Below are 16,163 nucleotides of genomic sequence, written 5' to 3'. Positions count from 1 at the left end.
GCCACCCTCCACCCATATTTTATTTCTGTCTCTCTCCTCCAATCTGTCTTTAAATGGCTCCCCCTGTCGCTAGTCTTCTATAGCTGAACAAGACAACGAGGCTTGGGTATTCGTTTAAGTACTTATTACATACACATCAGGATGGATAGTATGAACATTAAACTTAAATGAACTGACTACTACACACATGCATGCTTACACTTCGGCACTCTAGTTTGCACGTGTTCAGTACTTATATGCACATTCCTGCTGACTGGAAGGCTTCTTAAAGCTATGTCTCACACACCCTGGTCTACACCCCCGACCTGAAACTACAGTTTTACGGAACTTTTCTGTCATATTTATTTTTCATCTGGAATGGTTAGTCTTTTCCTCCTTCTGGGCTTCCTGTCCACTTTGTACTTTTTTTTTCTTTTTTTTGTGCTTCCTTGCCCTACTTGAAGTGTCAGTCCAGTCCAATACTGGTGTTTATGGTAAAAAGCACTAAATAAACTATGCTTATTATACTGATGTTCTTCATGTTTCACTGTTGCAGTATCGCATTTGGGTTATCCCTGCCAGGGTAGCCCTCGGCCGGCCTGAATACCAGAGAGTTAGTATTTCTGCATCGGTTGCTGTCGCTCCAGGACTGACGTCAGGTAATCAGTAGTATAAAGTAAGGCAGCCAACGCCATTACATCAGTCTTTCTTGCAGTGGAGCCCGAAGCAGAAGCAGTTAGCACGAGTGCCGGTCGGCCACTACCCGAGTTTTCGTCTACCGAATTGAAGTTGAAGTATTCTTCTAAAGCTAAGTACCCCATTGGGGATCCTTTTTTCTTGCACTAACCTGTGTCAGAAAAAGTTAATTGTCTTGCCTGTGGAAAGCAAATACCACACTGAGACTTCCATTCTTACGGAGTCACTTGTTTAGGTCCAGACCACGACGTCCTCAGTTGTCGCTTCTGTGCTTTAACGCCAAAACTATCTGTTGTCAGGCCCTTATGCAGTGAATGTTGAGTCCACTGATGGCACTTGACTTGTCCACCTCTGCTTCTCTCCTTTCACTGCTTCTGACTCTTTGGTCCTGCTTCCCAGAATCTTTTTGAACAACTTCTGGATTTTGTGTTTTTTTTCATGTTTGTGAGCCTCTGCACCTTGTAGTTTTCCTATGTTTGTAGTTGCACAGTTTCGCGTATTATAGAATTCTTGTGTGGCACTGTCTCAACAGTGTTGCCATGCTAATAATTTCTTTACTTCGTAGTTCTGCTCTTATCACAAATTAACCTGACAGTTTGAGGTCTGTGTTTGAACTACCACCTTTTTCATTTCTTCTAGTACTTCTGCATTGTGAGAGCTCTGCACAGAATTCTTTGTCCTCCATGTTTAGTGTAACCCTTTCTCCTTCCAGTGTATTTTTGACACTGTAAAGTAGATAATGCAAGCCACTATTCTGAGAACATTAAAAGCAGCTGGATTGGTTTGTTTATGCAGAGTATGCAGAATCCTTCAGCCGTTTTAATGAACATACCGTTGAGTGGTATAGTTTGCTAGACTCGCTCGTCTTTAGTGTCGTGCTCATGCAAGCAAGAGTGAGTGTCGTATAATAAGCAGGTTAAAATATCTTTGTAGCGGTTCCTACATAAGGCTTTCCCACCCTCCCTACCTCAGGCACATTGCACACTATATTTCTAGGATCTAAATAGTGTAGTGTCTGGATCGATTTTCTAGCTCACCTAGCTTGTAACTCCACCATCTTATCAATTTTTCCATACCCATTCGCATCTTGTTGTGCTCTCGTATATCTGCTTTTAGGGCAGCCTCGCCTTTCTATAGGTGACGTGCCTTGATTTTTTTCTGCTTCTTGATGCTGGCTGCCAACTGTTTTTTCCAGCAGGCCTGAATGTTCAGCCACCCTCATCCATGAATTCCTGTACCGTCTTTTCTTTTGGATTTTAGTACTTGGGGACATTTTTAATACATGCATTTTCTGGCCAGAGCATCAAGCCTGAGCAGCCTTCCTGCTGAGTCTGTCTGATCTCCCGCAGTCCACTGGATATATTCATGACTTTCTGACTATCCATGCAATCACATCCTGACTACTAGAGAACTTAATTCGATTGCAGGGTAGTTCTAAAACGGACCACACTGCAGGGTCTCCCCCTTACAGGAAGGTGGGCTTTCATTTTCTTCATTCTCTGTTACACTGTATGGCACCCGACAGTTCTTGGATTATCATAAACTGGTATTGGTTTTAAGTTTATTGAAGGTGTTATCCACGTTTCATATAAAATTCAAGAATCAACTTGCTTGAAGAAAACATGACTCTAAACTCTTTGAGGTAAGATCCCAGTACTGGGTCTTTGTCTTAATGCTCAGATTGAGAACCTCCCGTTTCTCATTTTGCTTGAAAAGCCAGGACTCCATTGCCTACAAAGTGAAATCACAATATTGTAGCTTTTTGTGTGTGTTAATGCTTAGATCGAGAACCTGCTGCTTCTCAAGCACTTTTGTATGGAATCTAGTTTTAGATGTACTTCAGATTCATCACTCACTGCTGCCACTAATTTATTCACTCTTGGTGTGGTGTCTTAGTGGGAAGGTGGTCTGATGGGCCTTACCCATGCCAGGGTCTCTTCTTACACTGTAGCTCACTGGTGCATTCTGCTTAAAATGTTGCCAGCAATGATAATGCTCATTTGAAAACAGAATATTTCAGGTCCGTTATGTCGGTATTTCCCTTGCCCCTTATTATTGAATTTTTAGTGAGATGCCTTTGGACCAAGCATACAATATGCTTAACTCATTTTTTCCTGTACTGGGTTTTAAATTAGTATGTGTCTCAGACTTTGCACAGCTACTTATTACTTTTATAGTAGTTTCCTTTATATGGTTGCTCAAGAGTTGTTCGCTCTAGGAATCTCAACTTTGCTTATGACATTAACAGATCATGCCAGAGACAGATATGTCTCCCAGAGACTGCCACTTCTCCGGAATAGACACCCTATTCACATAAAACAGAGCTCCTCACTGACCCTATACAAACGCATCCTAGACATTTGGTTGGGAGACTGCAGATTCACCCGTGGGTGGCACCTATGTGTGTTATGGACAGAGGTAGCCGATGTTGATCACAGACTTGCTCTGTAAACTACCCCACAAAACAAATGGGGATACTTGGGATCAACATGGCTAGGCTTTAAAGGCTCTAGCGCTGCTAGCCTAGTAACCTCCTATGAGAAAAGGAAGCCCTGGCCTGATATTCAGCTGCCCTCTACACCATTGTTGTTCTCATCTGATAAAGCACCTGAAACAGGGATTCCAGGGAATGAAGGTGCTTGCAGCTAACAATTTCTGACATTTTTCCCCTGTGAAGATGGGCCAGTAGTAAAATGAGAATCATGGATACCATCCATTTAGAAATTTCTAAGAATTCTCTAGCCCAAGGCGCTATCCTGCAGGAAAAATTACAGAAAGGCTGTTTACAACAGGACCTCGTCTTCAGGCAGAAAAGCCAGACTCTTGTTGAAATCTGTTAAGCATCCAAGAAGGACTAGTTTTTTTGTGAGCGTGTCAAACGTGACTTTAGGAGGTTCTACTTGAACCTTAGATGGGAGAGTTGGGGTGAGGCCTTCTCTAGCAATTCCACACACCTGAATGGAGACTTTGCACATCAGCAAATCATCAAAGCAAGATAAAGTGAATGCCCAGAGTCCTTCAGTGGGCTTCTACTTGAGCAAGGCGTTTGGTAAATACAGAGAAACCTGATAATGCATACCAGACGCAACAAATCTTAGGTATGTCCTGAGGAGATGAGCAATAGGGAGATGAAGAAAGGCATTCGCGAAGACTCAAGGTCCCCATGAAAAGTTGTAATCAGGGCTGCACAGGTAAAAAAAAAAAAAAACACTCCAAAGCCAAGAACACCACATCCATGGGACTTGACAACATCCCATGCTGCATTCTTCATGAACTGCAGAATGAACTGGCACCCCACCTAAGCACCATGTTCAATCATAGCCTCACCTCAGGCTTTGTGCCCACTGAATGGCGCACAGTGACTGTTCTCCCACTCCACAAAGGGGGAGCCACCACAGACCCCAGGTACTACCACCCCATTAGCCTAATGAGACTGGTCTGCAAGGCCTTGGAACATATCATCATAGATTTTATAGACTTGGTAATCTGCAAACTCTGGACCCCACCCAGTTCGGGTTTGTAAAAGGCAGATCATGTCTCCTAAACCTGCTAGACTTCTTTGAAGCAGTCACCAAAGCCGTAGATGAGGGTAAGGTGGTTCACACAGCCTGTGTAGATCTCCCCAAGGCTTTTGACACCATCCTCCAGTAGGTATAAATCTCAGTCACAAGATGGGTTGCCAACTGGCTCACTGACAGAACCTACACTGAAAGTAGCAAATCTGACTTCAGCCCAGTGACAAGTGGAGTACCACAGGGTTCAGTCCTGGGTCCTCTCCTGTTTGGAATCTACTTTTCTGAAGCACAGGCTAACACACAAGGTCTTTGGCTAAGTTCGCAGATGACTGCAAACTAGGAGCCATAATCAAAACTCCTAACAATGTGGACATCCTACAAAAGGGCATCATGGAGACAGATGCCTAGTGTCAAAGTCATGGCCTCAGGCTCCATGCCAAAACGTGCATCGTCATCCCCTTTGGTAAAAACTCTGTACTCATGAGCTACCACACAGGTGGTAGTCTACTTAACACCAAAAGAGTGATAAGAGACCTTGGGACATGGGTGGACAGTAGTCTCTCCTTTGATGATCACATTGCCACAGTAGTCAGGAAATCCTTCTACGTGGCACACCATCACAAAAGGTTTCTCATCCAGGAAAAAAAGAGGTCATTGTTCCCCTCTACACGTCACTCATTAGACCCATTCTAGAGTACACCGCCCCTTTTGGTATGTACCTCACAAGACCTCTACAACAACTCGAAAGGCTGCAGAAATACCTCACAAAGAGGATTACCGGCCTCAAACAGATGCCCTACACAGACTGTCTAAAAAAAACTCCAGCTTTACTCCGTTGCGTATCGCCTACTCAGAGGCGATCTCTGCCCAATATACAAAGCTATGTCAAACCCAAAGCTGTTGCACATGCTCCACTTAAAGAAATCCCAATCCCTCCGAGCTACACGAACATGCTGGAGGGACAGATTCCTGTCCCAGAGACTTCCTGTACTGTGGAACAAACTACCTATCTATATCAAACAAAGCTCCTCATTAGCACTCTTCAAGAAAAATCTTGATTGGATGGGAAATTCACCCTGGGGATCACCGCTGTGGCTCTGCTCGACAGGGGCACAGGAAAATAATTTTCTTGGGTGGCGAAAGCTAGGGTACCTTTTTGGCTAGGCTGGGTTCCTACTTAAGTCACTACAAACGGAGATCCGGTTCAGTTTCGACTGGAACAACACAAACCACACTTTTGGGGGATAAATTGATTGGTTGTATGTGTTGCGGAGACTATCATTCTATTGCAGTGGCTGCAAAGTCCAAACACTTTACAAGTAGGAACTCTGGTGATGTTTTTGATATTGGATTCTTTGCAAATTGCAGTAGTGACTGTGGGTTACTTACTTGCCCTCATGTAGCTGCTCTGCATTTTATGTGGGCCAGACCTCAAGACCACTTAAGATTGCGGATATCTGAGCACCTTAGTGATATGAGACATAAGAAAACTAGCAGTGCACTTTATTCATTAAATCACCCAGCAGCATCTTTCAGATTTATGATCATTGACAAAATTGTGGGACTAAATCCAGTAAAGCAGGATGGCATTGTATTCTTGATACCATGGATCATTTAAACTAGGTGGTCTTTTTCCACCAGGACTAAATGAATATTTATGAGGTATCCAGTCACAACTTGTATTAAATTTGATGTATTGTATAAAAGGAACAAATGATTGAACTTTTTTTTAACACTGATGAAGGCTATGAAATTATTCTAGCTGAAACTGGTCTGTTATTATGTAAGATTTATTAAATATACTTTTATATATTTACAGCACACAGTTTGCTGGCACATTATTTTTCTAGGCTTATATAGGCCCTACGGCCAATAGCCTAGTACATACCTCTGAAGCAGTGGTCTGGAAACAGAGGAAGCACTGGCTGCAGGATGAGCATCTTGAACTTGGACCTTGACAAAAGAAAGGTCCCACACCAGTCTCTGATTGTACTTACGGGGGAGCCAAGAAAATATTGAAGAAATCTCATTCTTTCAGAAGACTGGACCAGCTCTACATCCCACGTCCAGCATTTGCTGGAGAATAGGATGGAATAAAGTCTGGTCCAGGAGATGAGGGGGAACCCCCTGGATGGAGGGAGAAAATCTTTTCACTGCCACCTGAAACCTCTTAAGTGTTTATACCAATTTATCAGAAACCACTGACCACCATGCCAACTTAAGAGACTGACTTGATAAAGATAGATACTGCTCCATAGCATAGTCATAAGGGAAGTTAATCTTTCTAGGAACGAAACCTTTGTCATTGGTCTTGGCAGAGATGTTGTCCTGCTGTTTTCTTGTTTTGGTGGATAGGCCACTGAAAGTCATCTTGTTTGAAGGATAATGATGACTATGAAACATATTTTATACTCCTTGGATTCATGTACCTCTGTTATCCTAGAATTTACGATCTGCTTAGCTACTGTACCAAACACACAACCAGACTAGAGGAACATTCTTAATCTCATTTTAACTGATGAGAAAAATTCAGGAATTGTAACCCAGCATTTTTCCAATTCTTCATTTCTAAAAATAGTATTGGCACTTTTTAGAGCATGTTTAGAAACCTGAGGAACATTTGGAACAATAACTTTTGCACTGCAAGCAATGATGCAGCAAACTCATCTAAAACTTCCACCAAAAGCACTAGTAAACACTTTAAAGCTACTGTGCCAGCTTTTTTCACTGAGAGTCTAGCCAACTGCCTACTTAATCTTGAGGGACTACAGGGCTTGGTCTTGCTAGCAAGTCACTGGGGCTACCGAAGCAGAGTCTGAAGGAAAAAGGGTCTTGAAGGCCAGGAGAAGCCAAGTGTACCCTACAATTCTTAACTCTTTCTTAGGCAAAGCCCCAAAAAGTAAGAGAAATAAGACTTTCCCGAAGACATTCCCAATGCTGGAATCAAAGGAGGCAAACAAAAACATTTGTTTGGGGCCCTGTATTTGCTCATTATCAGAGAAAAACAATTGATTCAGTACAAACGGGTCACAGTTCTCAGCCATAGGATTTTCCTTTAAAAAAAGTGAGGATCCTTTAGGAGATTGACTACGGGTGGAAGGCCCAGAGTTACAATAACCTGGGTCTGCACCCCGTAACCAACTGCCTGAGCCCATAGTTCTAGCCATAGCTACCATCTCAGGTGGGAAACCAGATGAGAGAAATGCTCCACCATGTGGGGGGTTCTTCTGTTTCTTTTTAGCATAAACTACACTAGTGGGTGAATCCCTTTGGGGAAAAGTATCAATACTGGCAACAGATCCTGCACCTACCAGGGTTATGTTCTCTGATACCAGAAACCGGCACTAGTACAACCCTGCATAGTATGTCTGACCTTTGTGTCACACGCAATTGATACTGCAACTACCCCATGGGACCTAGAGGTTAACAGAAGGTGAGTGGTCCAATAGGCTGTCCAAAGCTATACAATTACAAACCTTAGGCTGAGGCATGTTTTATTTATTCTTTTGTCTTTTAGCTACAGCTGGGGAAGATTTTTTTGGAGGGGAGGGGTCCGGAGTCCATTAAGTCAGGGGGACAAGAACAATGTTGTATTTCAGCATGAGGGTATGGTTTGGTATGACAGCAGCTACATTTTCAACTGAAAAGATTTCTTCACTGCCCACCCAGTAAGCTGACAGCATTCAACAGTGAAAATTATTGCCGTGCTGCCAGGCTTTGTGGGGAAAGTGCATTATGTGCAGGAGGTTGGGGCCAAAATATGTATTGCTGTCTATGTCTATCAATTTAGGAGGGCTGCAGTTACTGGGTGACACCCCTCACTGGCTGCACTGGAAGCAGGTAGTGTACAGTGGTAAGTTTCAGTTATGATTTAGCAGGATGTTTGGTTTCTGTGCTTGCATTTCTATTAGAATTATTTTTAACCCCTCTGTCCAGAGCAAAACAGTCACCCAGATTTCCTTTCATGAGCAAGGTTTTTGACTTTCTTTTAAACAGAAATTGCTTCTTCACCTACCATAAGTACATGAAGGCTGATCACTGCTACCACCAGCAAAGTGTCTGCCTTCTTACAGCAGTACATTAGTCGGAGCCAGCGGCTAGAGATTACCTTGATAAACTCTAGTGGTATCCTTCATGCAGTAGTAGTAGGCCATCCATTAATTGGCTGGTAATGGCATTACATTTTGAAAGTCAGTTCATGACTCATTTTAAAAATTATGTAATGAACTATCCAAGTAATGTGAAGACTAAAACCCTTTGGTAAAGCAAGCTACTATTTAGGTGCAGACCATTTTGAATTGAAACAAAACAGTGGCTAAATAATCTTCATTAGTTGCATATCTGATCTGTGCATGTACAATGACAGGTTTGTCACTTGTTTTGATTCGATCCTTCGAGACAATACTGTAATAACTTGGCCAAAACCATTTAATTGTACATTTCACTTGTGATTTTCTGCTCAATCCTATATCATCATTCTGGCTGAGATAGTTTATTACCTCAGTGAATGGAAAAAGAAAACTAGTGAACAAGTTAGCACCCAGTCAATATTTGACTGTTTACAGCTGTGAGGGAAGAAAGGTACTTCAGTTTAGTGTGCAGTAAGAATTTCACATGTCTGCCAACACAGTGGAGTGCTCTATTACCAGTGTAAGGGATTTTTGTTTGGAATGCTTATTCTAGGGACGTCTGGGAACTAAAAGAAAATTCATGATGTAAACAGATGGCGTCCCTCAGATAGAACCTAAAAACTTAAAAAGGTCAGGTTCGTGGAGAAGAAAGGGGAGTAAGACAGACGGTCCTCCACACAGAGTATGAGGTGGGGCAGCCAAGAGAGGATTAGGGAAAACAAAGGGGTGATAACAAGAGGGAGAGAATGTAACCGCTTAAATTTTAAGGGAGGGACACAGTCAACATAAAGTACAAGGCATGCAAGTGAGAATGTGGGATCACAAGGACTAAACAATGGCAATAGAGAAAACTGGGGGACTTCACAGGGCTGCCGGGAGCCAAGGTCAGTAAGGGTAGCATCCGTGTATTCTGTGATCAGAATCATGGCGCCCCTCCTGGAGAATACAGACAAGTCTTTGATATAGTGATCATTGGTGGTGAAATGAGTGCGTCAGCATTCCAGTCTGCTCTGTAATGGTAACTGAATATTTTAGCAGGTTTGTCAGTCTTCCCGATATAAATACTGGCACATTATGTGCAACTAAAGTGCACTATTAGTGTGAGGGACTCAAATTTGAGTAAAACTGGAAATCTGGTATGGCAGTGAATTTTCTTGCAGGGTTTACTACAAGGTTGGGGAAAACAAACAAGTGTTTAGGCCATTCTCCAGAAGATTTTCAGACTGGGTGGTTGTCTGAACGAGACAATAGGTTGAGAAGGAAGCACTAATATTACAGTCAGGCTGTAAAACGGGAAGTTAGTTATGATGGACCTGTGAAGAGAAGCAGTATTTTTGTGTGGCAATATTCTTCTGTTTGGGTTCAGGTTTGCAAAGCATGCTGCTAGCTCAATGGAGTGCTTGAAGCGTGTGCCTTGCAAACCACTATTTACATGCTTGTGAAGTAAAATGAGTATTATGAAATAGCTGTACCTAGAAACGGCAGAGTAGACCAGAGTGCTGCATCAATAATACTAGGAGGAGTGGGCCTTGGAAATCTCGCCAAGAACTGCAGCCGATAACCTACACTCATCAACTCTACAATCTTTGCACTATACATGTAAAGGAGACGTCCTATGTCTTCTGCTGATCCCACAAACAGGCTGACACAACACACAACTGAACCTGTGTGTTAAGTCCACCAACTTGCTGAAAGTCTCTGTACAAGCTCTGCTAGCTGCACATGGGTGCAAGTAGTTTCTTGATTTCGCATTTATTTAAGAAATGCACTGCTGTCAGCCCGTCATTGCAGTCTTCCTACATACAGTGACTTGATATCCTGATGAAAGTTACTGAATAAGAACTTGCCAAAATACTAAAGAACATAGTGAATAGCCATAATAAAAGAAAACTGGGATTCAACCAATGGTCTTGTCAGGCTATCCAGAAAAGATGGAATAAGGGATGTTAGACATAAATAGGCAGTTACAACAAGGTGACCAGGGTTACTTGTTTGGAGTTTTAGAAACAGATAAAACAAAAGTCCTGTGAATGCTGGGCTGTGTGCCTTTTGGCAGATACCCATTAGCAATGACAGGGGGTTATGGTGGTACTAACCTCATTGCCCAGTACATGACTAAGATCTTTTTCAGATGGAAACCTAAAATATGGCAGTAGATGACTGTGTGGCTTCAGTGATAGAGATCCTTCTGTCAGTCATTAAAATTACTAATAAAGGAAGAGTTGTTGTGGTCTAAGTAATTTCTGTTTGGCAGAGCTCTGCCAGCTGTTAGCTCCACAGCTGTAAGGTTAGAGTCACAATGCGTGGAGTGAAAATCGAAGCTGGCATTTGCCTTGCATAAATAAGTTGACAAAGCAGTCTACCGTGGAGATCCACTCAATCAACTGCCTCGCTGCCTTTAGCTTGAAAGGTGAGCTGCAAGGCATAGTGTCTACAAGAAACCCTGCAGATCAAAGTGAATCTGCACCAGAGTACTGGGGAGTGTGGGTAAAAAGGAAATAACAGTTACTTGGGAAGGATTGACCGGACTGATAGTATGCATCACCACAACAGACAGGAATCTGCTGCCTGTGCTGGAGTAGGAATTGCAGCATCCTTGGACATGTGAAAAAAAGTTTCTTTGCAGTTTTGTTTATACTTGACTAGCTATTACATTTGTGATCACACTGTTATAAAATGATGCAGCCTGCAAAAGAAGTATTCATTATGACTTGTATACATTTCTACATCTTTAACTGGGTCGGCTCAGTCATGGTTGAACATGACACTGAACATGATGCTCTGCTCATTTTGTGAACTGTCACCAATAAAATACACTTGTTGGGTGCCCTGCCATTGTATAGGCTTTTATTATGGTTTGGGGCCATGGAGCATTAGTACCAGACGTGGCAATGAAGCCAAAAATATTCAGGGATAAAGGTCCCAAATCAGCTGAGGTACAGTGAAGATTTTCTACACTTTTACCTTTTTGTGTTAAAGAAAACTGTGAAGATAGACGAGTGTCACTAAAATGAAAGTAAAAGGTCAGCAAAAAAAAAAAAAGGCTTGTTAGTCAAAGGTGGTGCACAACTAAGTAGGGGTTCAAACGTTTTTACACATTGTTGGAAAAAGTCAAGAACTATACTGTCAAAGTCTATGAAGTTTAGAAATCTGTGTATGCTTTATCTCCCCAGAAATGATCTCAACATTTTTTTCCTCTCTTCTAGGAGGAAGTACGCGTCAGGCAGAGTCTATGTGTGAAAGTGGGTCAGCAGTCACCCGTATCAGTCAGTGGAATCCTAACGCCACCAAAAAGTACAGAGAAACACATCAGCGATTCAGGACACTGATTTGAGTGGAATCCAGTAGGAGAGAGGCTCACCTGGTGTTTTCAAGGTTACATTGAGCATCATCTTGTGAAAGGATGCTCTCATGGAGTGATGGGGGAACTGTGCCCCGACAGAAGTGGAGACAGTTCAGCACTGCAGGATTAAAGCATATGAAATTCAGAAACCCAGCAATACTACAAAGACTGAGCTTGCCAAGCCTCAGGCTCCTTGGCAGTAGCCAAAACTAATTTATTTAATTTGTAGACATCTCTTCAGAAGGATAACTAACTGTTTTAATGCCCAGTGAAATATATTTAAGTCCAGTTTCCTTTTCATTCGATCTCTGAATGAAAGCACGGAAGAGAGAGCAGAAGCTGGTGTTCTTTTTGCTTTTTTCCAATTTTATGGAAAAATATTTAAATGAATTGCAAGCACCATTTATTTAACAACATTTCAGATATTCATACCATTACTGTATTTGAAATGTAAACAAAAGATTGTATTTTTAGAAACTGATAAAGGCAGTATTTGGTATCTTATAACTAGGAGTTGTCATAAGTGAAAAAGTAGGATCATGCAGTGGCAAACAGGATCTCTCAACAGTAGAGTGGAGAAAGATTCTGCTACAGCATTAAATGTGATCTGTATTTTTCATTGAACAGATGGTAGATCATTTTGCTGGGGATAAACTGTTTAATAGGAGGGTAACATTTGCTGTCTGTAGATGCTGTGGGCACTGACAGTCAGATTTTCTCTTCTAGGTCTATTTTCAGGAGTCCTACTGCTGTAGCAATTACGGTCGTGTTCATGACTCCTGAAGCTGATCTGGACATAAATGACCTTGACTTTTACCTGATGTGGGCTGTTTTGCTCCAGGCCATCACTGTGAAACGCCCTTTTGTACTGTAGATGTTTACACTCACCAGCATTAGAAATATGGGATTCAGGCTGTTTCACCTTTGCAATGAAGTGAGAACCATCCACAAGGGCCATGATGCAAAGAGCATTTTTTAATAGTGAAGGCACCTTTTCCATGCTCTGTCTTGGGAACCAAACTGCCTAGAAGTGGCTGCTGTTAATGGCCCTCTGAAGCAGCATTTCTGTGATACCATTTTGCAGTTAACTACTCTAAAAATAGAACTGATGCAAGTTTATGTATCAGTGTCAATACTGGGCAAATTTACTTGCTACATACTTGGGTAAGCTGTACCTGTGATCATTTTCACAATTACTTTTGTATACCTTTTCTAAACCTGAACTTTTATTTTTCTTGGAGGTAAATTTAAAACAAATGATAAATACACCTTTTGCTGTTTATTTCTTCATTATTTGAAGAATAAGAATAAATGGAGGGTTTCTCTTGCAGCAGGGTAAAGTTATTGCTTGTCACAAGGGCCACACAGACATTTATATGTAGCTCATATTATACTGCCTAACAATTTCTTTCTTAGCGTCTGTAGTTCTGTGCCCATGTCCCACTGCTGAACTTTTACACAGTTCTTCAAAGTACACCTAGGTAGCTGTAGGTGATCACCAAGAGGACAGCAGGGTAACTTGCATTTTATGTGAAACTTTGTCAGATGACATTTTTAAAGAACCATCTGAGATGTTTTCATTCACATATGGCAGTACTGCAAGAAGATTCCTGAGAACCACTGACAAAACTGAAATTATAAGACATGTGTATGTCTTGACTCCATATTCAAGTCCCATTTTCTCTTCAACTTAAAATTCCTAAAGATGAGCCCAGATGTTATCAAGTAGCTATATTTTTGTAAGACTACATTCTCAGACTTGTGTATTTTTTCTGGGTGGCATTTTACCAATCTAGTCCCCTGCTGTTTTCTGGGTGACATTTTACCAATCTAGTCCCCTGCTGTTTCTTTTCACGTGATTGGGCTTTAAGCTGACATTAGACTAGAGTGGATTAGTGCTGCTGTGCTCTTGGTACCATACTAGTTTAATGGAATTTGCTAGAATGTACCACCATCACAGTGGTGCAGCTGCTTATAGCCTGTTTAACTTTTCAAATGTCTGCTTTATCAGGTTTACATTGAACAAGGTCCCAATGCTGCCTACTGAGCTTACAGATAATGGGATGAGCAGAATTGAGAAGCAAACTTGTACCATGTACGCTGCAGGAGGTGAACTGCCACATTTTACAACAGTTAAAAGCCGTCAACTATACAAGCAGTCAAGGTTTGTGATAGTCAACACAATTACAGTTGGGACCCTAACTGCAGGCTGTCCACAGCTAGACCTTCTGTGTCCCATCCTTTGTTATGGAACTACACTTTTCTGTACTTTATTTTTGTCTAGTCTGGGAAGTTCTCTATTTCCAGATGAGAAGGGACAAGATTAACCGCCCCCTTTTCTGTTCCCTTTTGAACTGCAACATAGTAACCCTTGATTCTGACCACCAGCAGACTCTGTATACCTTAGCCTGCTTTCTCATAGTTTTTATATGTTACTCGTAGTAACCCTAAATACTTTTTGTGCTATTACATCCAACATGCTATAAAATCTGGGGATGCCGTTTCCCACACAGTCTACTTACTGTGTGAAATCAGAATACTCAGGCACTGTGTATTAGGACTTATAAGCACAGATAATTTTTTGTTACAGCTTCTGGTTAATATTTGTACAGTTTTTAATTATTTGCCTTGAATCTGTAATAAGTATTACATTTGTAGGTGGAGGGCTTATTGTGGGCAAGACACTTTGCAAGTCTGAGGATGCCAACAAATTATTTTTTTTTTTTTACTAGAGGGACTACTTTGAACTTTCACCACTGAGGGCTGCTGTAGAGCAACATTAAATGGCCTTCAAGAAAACTTCCTGAAGCAGGCCATGCCATCCTCATCTTTTCCCAAGCACCAGGCCCTGCTTCATTTAACTTGTACACATGTGGGGCAATAAGTTACTTGATACTGTCATTTTAGGAAAGTAGCCAACTGCAAGTGAAATCCATCCAACTCAGAATGTAGGCCCTTCTCTACCACCTACGAGGTCAAACAACCTTGGGGTGCAGGGCTATGTGTTTTCCTCTTTGACAGAAAGCCACTTTTAGGAATTTCAGTTTAGGGCATCTAATTTGCTAGGTCATGTATTAGACCTACAAAGAACTCAGAGTGGGAGGTTAGCAAAATGGTTGTGTTTACCAAAGTGCAAGGCTTGACTCACATGGGATAACTGGCTAGGCTTGCAAATGGCCCACAAGGACAGTCCAGTACTAATCTATAAGAACCTACTGTGGTCCTGCTCCAAAAGAAGAACCTCCCTAAAATAAGTTCCTACACAACTATACAGTTCAGTTTACATTCCAGTGTGTATGAGCCACTTTCACGTAAATTAGTTCTTTTGTTTATATGCAAATAATTTGTTTGAGCATTCAGAATACATTTTGAGATATCAGTATTTCTTGCCCTCTAGATAGGTAAGAAAAATTCAGGTGTTGTACTGTTTATGTTGAACTTATTTTAATTCAACTGTATATATATGTATTTTTATAGTAAATACTGAAAGACATTGTTTTATTACAATTGTTTATTCTTAATGATAAACTGTAAAAAATAAAAGCATATTTTTCAAAACATCTCTCTTTATACATTTTGCATATCAAGCAGCTAAAAATACAACTTTGCCATTGCTTGGAGAAATTTCTTCTTCCTTTTCTGAGCTGCAAGCTGCAGTACTTCTTCAGGATTACTGGCATTAAGCTCTGTCTGTCCTATTGCTTTGATCTAGGTGGAAAAATAATAGCTAATTAAGTCTTGTGTAAGTCACAGGTAAAATGAACTTAAGATTGTATATGAAACACTGTACTAATTCACTCCTCTTCACAAAAAAAATTCCTTAAAGCACAACCAAGTCTATATCTTTCCTTCAGTAACAATATTTGTATTGCAAGTATAAGTAATTCACTGTCTAAATAACTTCTATATAAAAAGTAAACATCTGTTGTACTGTGCAAGTACACTATACTTGCATGTTAAAATATATTGTGTAGTTAAATGGCATTTGGGAAGCAGGTTTTTGTCAACCTGATTTATCGCTGTGTTTTTAGTTCACATAAAGGCTACAAATGTACTCCATCTGGTCTATAAGGTTAACTTTGGGATTTCTTGAGCTCAGGATAGCTCTACATTTTCTTGTAATCAAGGGTTTACGTTTCTGTAACACAGTTGCCCCACTGTAGACCACCAGGTTAGATACAGACATGAAGAGCAAAGCAGCAGTTATCAGTGATGCTGTATGTTTCTGCCAAAGAAGCAGGAAATGGGCAGCACTAGATATTTCACACAAAGAAATCCTTGGATATAAAGAAAGGACAAAGTAAATACTGAACTGATACAGCATGTGGTATGATGAACCAGTGGAAAATGCTAGTACCACAGAATCAACTGAGTTTAAGGGTCAAAAATTTATGCAGTGAACTGGTGGCCAAGGAACAAGATCAAGAAGTGGGGGACACCACTACTGGTTTAAAAAAAAAAACTTACAGATCCTAGTAGGGCTGCCCACTGTGAGGCCCA

At 41.2% G+C, this 16,163-nt stretch overlaps 2 protein-coding genes across 3 annotated transcripts in view; one reads left to right on the top strand and one right to left on the bottom strand.

The window, feature by feature from the left end:
* The window catches only part of CCNE2 (cyclin E2), a 123,565-nt gene extending 111,106 nt beyond the window's left edge, over positions 1 to 12,459 (top strand). For both annotated transcript variants that reach the window (XM_044066570.1, XM_044066571.1), the window contains exon 12: positions 11,527 to 12,459. In XM_044066570.1, coding sequence (XP_043922505.1) covers positions 11,527 to 11,649 — 123 coding nt within the window. In that variant the 3' untranslated portion in view covers positions 11,650 to 12,459. The remainder of the gene's footprint in view (positions 1 to 11,526) is intronic.
* A 2,697-nt stretch (positions 12,460 to 15,156) lies between these two features.
* The window catches only part of LOC122797632 (integrator complex subunit 8-like), a 1,436,218-nt gene continuing 1,435,211 nt past the window's right edge, over positions 15,157 to 16,163 (bottom strand). Inside the window, exon 22 of the mRNA XM_044066176.1 lies at positions 15,157 to 15,371. Within this exon, the coding sequence (XP_043922111.1) occupies positions 15,255 to 15,371 (117 nt within the window). The 3' untranslated portion in view covers positions 15,157 to 15,254. The remainder of the gene's footprint in view (positions 15,372 to 16,163) is intronic.

This window comes from Protopterus annectens, chromosome 3.part1 (assembly GCF_019279795.1).
Source record: "Protopterus annectens isolate FY-2018-M chromosome 3.part1, PAN1.0, whole genome shotgun sequence".
NCBI lineage: Eukaryota > Metazoa > Chordata > Ceratodontiformes > Protopteridae > Protopterus > Protopterus annectens.
Note: the sequence above shows the minus strand (reverse complement) of the source record. Positions and strands in the feature narration are given on the sequence as shown.